The sequence below is a fragment of the Passer domesticus genome, chromosome 9 (genome assembly GCF_036417665.1).
Source record: "Passer domesticus isolate bPasDom1 chromosome 9, bPasDom1.hap1, whole genome shotgun sequence".
In the NCBI taxonomy this organism is placed as follows: domain Eukaryota; kingdom Metazoa; phylum Chordata; class Aves; order Passeriformes; family Passeridae; genus Passer; species Passer domesticus.
This window is the reverse complement of record NC_087482.1, coordinates 36309192-36312534: the sequence shown is the minus strand read 5'-3', so window position 1 is coordinate 36312534 and position 3343 is coordinate 36309192. Positions and strand designations below refer to the sequence as shown.

Sequence of the window (3343 nt, the reverse complement as noted above, 5' to 3'; positions counted from 1 at the left end):
ACATCCTTTCCTTGGCCATGTACCTGTGAGCCTGGAGCCACAGCTGATGGCCAGCAGGACAGACAGGTCACCACCGACCTGAAGCAAGCAGGGGACAGTCCGTGGCACAGCTCCACGCCAGGGCCAGGGGAGTGCTGGGCCTACAGACCCCGTGTCTGCTCACCAGTACACCCAGCAGGAAGGAAAGGCAACAAAAACCACCAGGGCCACGAAGGCAGGGCACACTCAAGCCCTGTGGAGCACCAAGAGCTGTCCCACCCCTGTGGCAAACACACTCAGCCCCTTCCTGCCTCCAGGAGGTACAGCAGGGAATTCTGCCACTGCCTGCAGTACAGACCAATTCAGCCCACCACCAAAAGAACCAACTCAGCAGCATTTAGGAGCAGAGTTATTTCAGCACAGGCTGGTGTGTGGGTGTTCCTGAGGCAGAACAAGAAAGCCTTATTCCAGCCCAGCCACGGAGCTCAGCACAAACCACTCCATGCACAACTGCCCAGATGGGCAAGGCAACCAGAGTGGTTAATTCCTGCCCCTGAGCTGAGTGAGCCCTGAGCACTCTCAAGGCAACCAGAGTGGTTAATTCCTGCCCCTGAGCTGAGTGAGCCCTGAGCACTGTCAAGCTTTAAGATTTGTATCATCATTCTCCCCGTTCCTTGTCCTGGTCACAGGAAGGTTTGCTCTCGATGTGCCATTAGCAAGGATTAATTCAGCATGTTCCATGTAATGGACTGTGGGTGGCCCAGGGAAGGCAACCTGCTCAATCCTGCTAATGATGGAGAAAGGATCTGACTGCTCCTGGGGGAAACTCATAGCTTTGCTTCTTTTTTTTTTTCTAGCATTTTTCTTCGTTATTATATAAAAACCAAATGACACCAGACAACTAGAACTCCAAATAACCCCCAGGCAGACACCACTTTAAAGATGACATTTTCATTTGCAAATTGTTTACCTGTTATTGTAACTTATAAGTTCTAAAATTCAAGCAATTTGCCTCAGTTTGTTTTCCTTTGGGATAAAAATGAAGCAATCTTTAGTTTGCTTCTTTTCTGTATATGGTAATGACCTTTCCTCTGCTAGTGTTTCTCACTGATCGGAAGAGGAAAGGAAAAACTGTAAACTGAAAAATAATAAGGGAAAGAAACGGCACAAAAATGAAGGCTGGACCCAGGGAGACAACTGTGTGGCTAGAAAATAAGCTGGTGTTAGAGAATATGAATATTGCTTTAACTCACCTCCTTATTGAACCTAAAGGGGCAGAGGGCATTCACATCCTCACAAATGGGTTCCCATGGAGTGACAAACATCACTTGGTTCCAGCAGCTGGAGATCCCTACCTCAGACCTATCAGCATCTATGGGAACTTTCAAAAATGACACTTGCCCCATGTGAAAGAATAGATTTGTGGGACATTGCATTAGCATTCCAGACCCAAATTCCCTCCAGTACCTCGTGAGACACCACCACCATTACCATCACCTGGTTTGCTCTGACCTCAGGGGAACTCTGTGTGAACCTGGGTTGAGATCAGGTAAGGAATTAAAGTCAGCTAAGCACAGAAAGTTCTGCTGACTCAGACCAGCAGAATCTCTTTTCTGAAAACCAGAATCCTGAAAAGAGACATGTTTTCCAGTCAGATGCTAGAAAGCATATACAGTGTAAAAACACAATCATCTCTTCATTAGCACCCCTGGAGATTAAAGCTGATTCAGTGCTGCACTTTTTTTTTACTGAGCAGTCCCAATATTAAAATAAGATGCATAAATCATTTCTTTAAGAAAAGAAAAAGTTACTAAGGAATACAGTACTGATTATGGTCTTCTGGGATTTCTGAATTCATCCGACAAGCTTCACATGCTCATCTAGAAATAACAAATGTTTGCTCAAAACCCAACTCCTTTTCAATCTTACTCAGCCAACAAGTTATGCCTTTTTTATTTTGAGGAAAAAAACACATTAAAGTGATGGAGCAGCCCCTATAAAAGGAAAATCACATTTCATTTAGTCTACACTGATAAAATTCCATTAACGTTTCAGTCAAGTCAGTCTTCTGAATTTTAAGATGTGACTCCAAAGGCCCCATTGATGGATTGCTGCTGTACTCAGAAAACATTAGTACATTGTTAAAACAGGCAGGAATTACCCAGAAACATCTAATAGGAAAGACGAACTAATTTCCCCAAAAGAGCAGAAAAGGCAGGGAAATAAATTATCCGCCAGAACAAAACGGTTCAGATTTTAGTTCAGAATTATTTCCCAACTTGGAAGAAATTTCTAAGAGCACACATAGAGAAGTCCCTCGAGTCATTCAGACTCCCAGGAATTTTAGCGACCGCGGGAATGAAGCGGCACTTGCGGGGCAGAGCAGCGCCCCTCTCCCGTCCCGAGCCAGGGCTGCGCTCAGCTCCGCGATGGCACAGAGCTCGGCACGGCTGGGTGCCCGCGGGGACAGCGAACGGGACAGCCACCCGCGAGAAGGCTCCTTTGGGGAGCACAGCCGGCTGTCACCGCGGGGCCGGGACGGCAGCGCCGCTCTCACCGCGCCCAAGTTCCCCGGGCTCAGCCCAGCGATGGGCAACCCCCGGCGGACACGACCTCAGCACCCCCGGGCTGCCCGGGCAGGGAAGGGGCTGCCCGGGCAGGGAAGGGGCTGTGCCCGCCGTGCCCCGCTCCCGCCGGGGAACCCTCCCGGAGCGCGGCGGACCCACCTGGGCTGAGGCTGCTCTGGAAGTAGAAGAGGACGAGCAGGAGCGAGCCGAGGCCGGCGGCCAGCGCCAGCCGCGGCGCCCGGCTCCGCCGCATCGTCGGCCGCGGCTGGCGGCGCAGCGCAGCGCCCGCGGCCCCGGCCCGGCCCGCCGAGCCCCGCCGGGCGCCGCCGCCGCCCCGCCCCGCGCCCGCGGCCCCGCGCCCGCCCGCAGGAAGTGACACGGGCCGGCTGGGCCGCCAGCACGGGAACTTCGCCCCCCGAGAGCCCCGCGGCGCCGGCAGCGGCTCGGCCCGGGCGGCGGGGGCGGGGGCCGGCGGGGTTTCCTCGGCCGGTGCCGCGTCCGCGCCCTGCCCAGGGCGCGCCTCCCTGCCCAGCTCCCGTCACGGCTCCGGGGCTGCCCGGGGGGAAAGGGAGTCGCTGCTGTGGTGGCAGGGTCGGGAGTTTCCTGATGACTTTCCTCTGCACGGTCAGTACTTCGGAAGCATCACAAAGTTGCGTGGCCTTAAAATACACAATACACGTGGCCTTAAAATACACCTCTTCTTCTTTTTTTTTTTCTTTTCTTTTTTTTTTTTTTTAATATTCTTTTGCCTACCCCCGGCCCCGCAGTCTTTTACTGAAAGCAATAATGCTTCTGAC

General features: G+C 52.6%; 1 protein-coding gene across 1 annotated transcript in view; it reads right to left on the bottom strand.

Moving 5' to 3' along the window:
* CHST13 (carbohydrate sulfotransferase 13) overlaps positions 1-2863 on the bottom strand; it is a 30378-nt gene extending 27515 nt beyond the window's left edge. Inside the window, exon 1 of the mRNA XM_064432731.1 lies at positions 2706-2863. Within this exon, the coding sequence (XP_064288801.1) occupies positions 2706-2799 (94 nt within the window). The 5' untranslated portion in view covers positions 2800-2863. The remainder of the gene's footprint in view (positions 1-2705) is intronic.
* Positions 2864-3343: the final 480 nt, after the last annotated feature.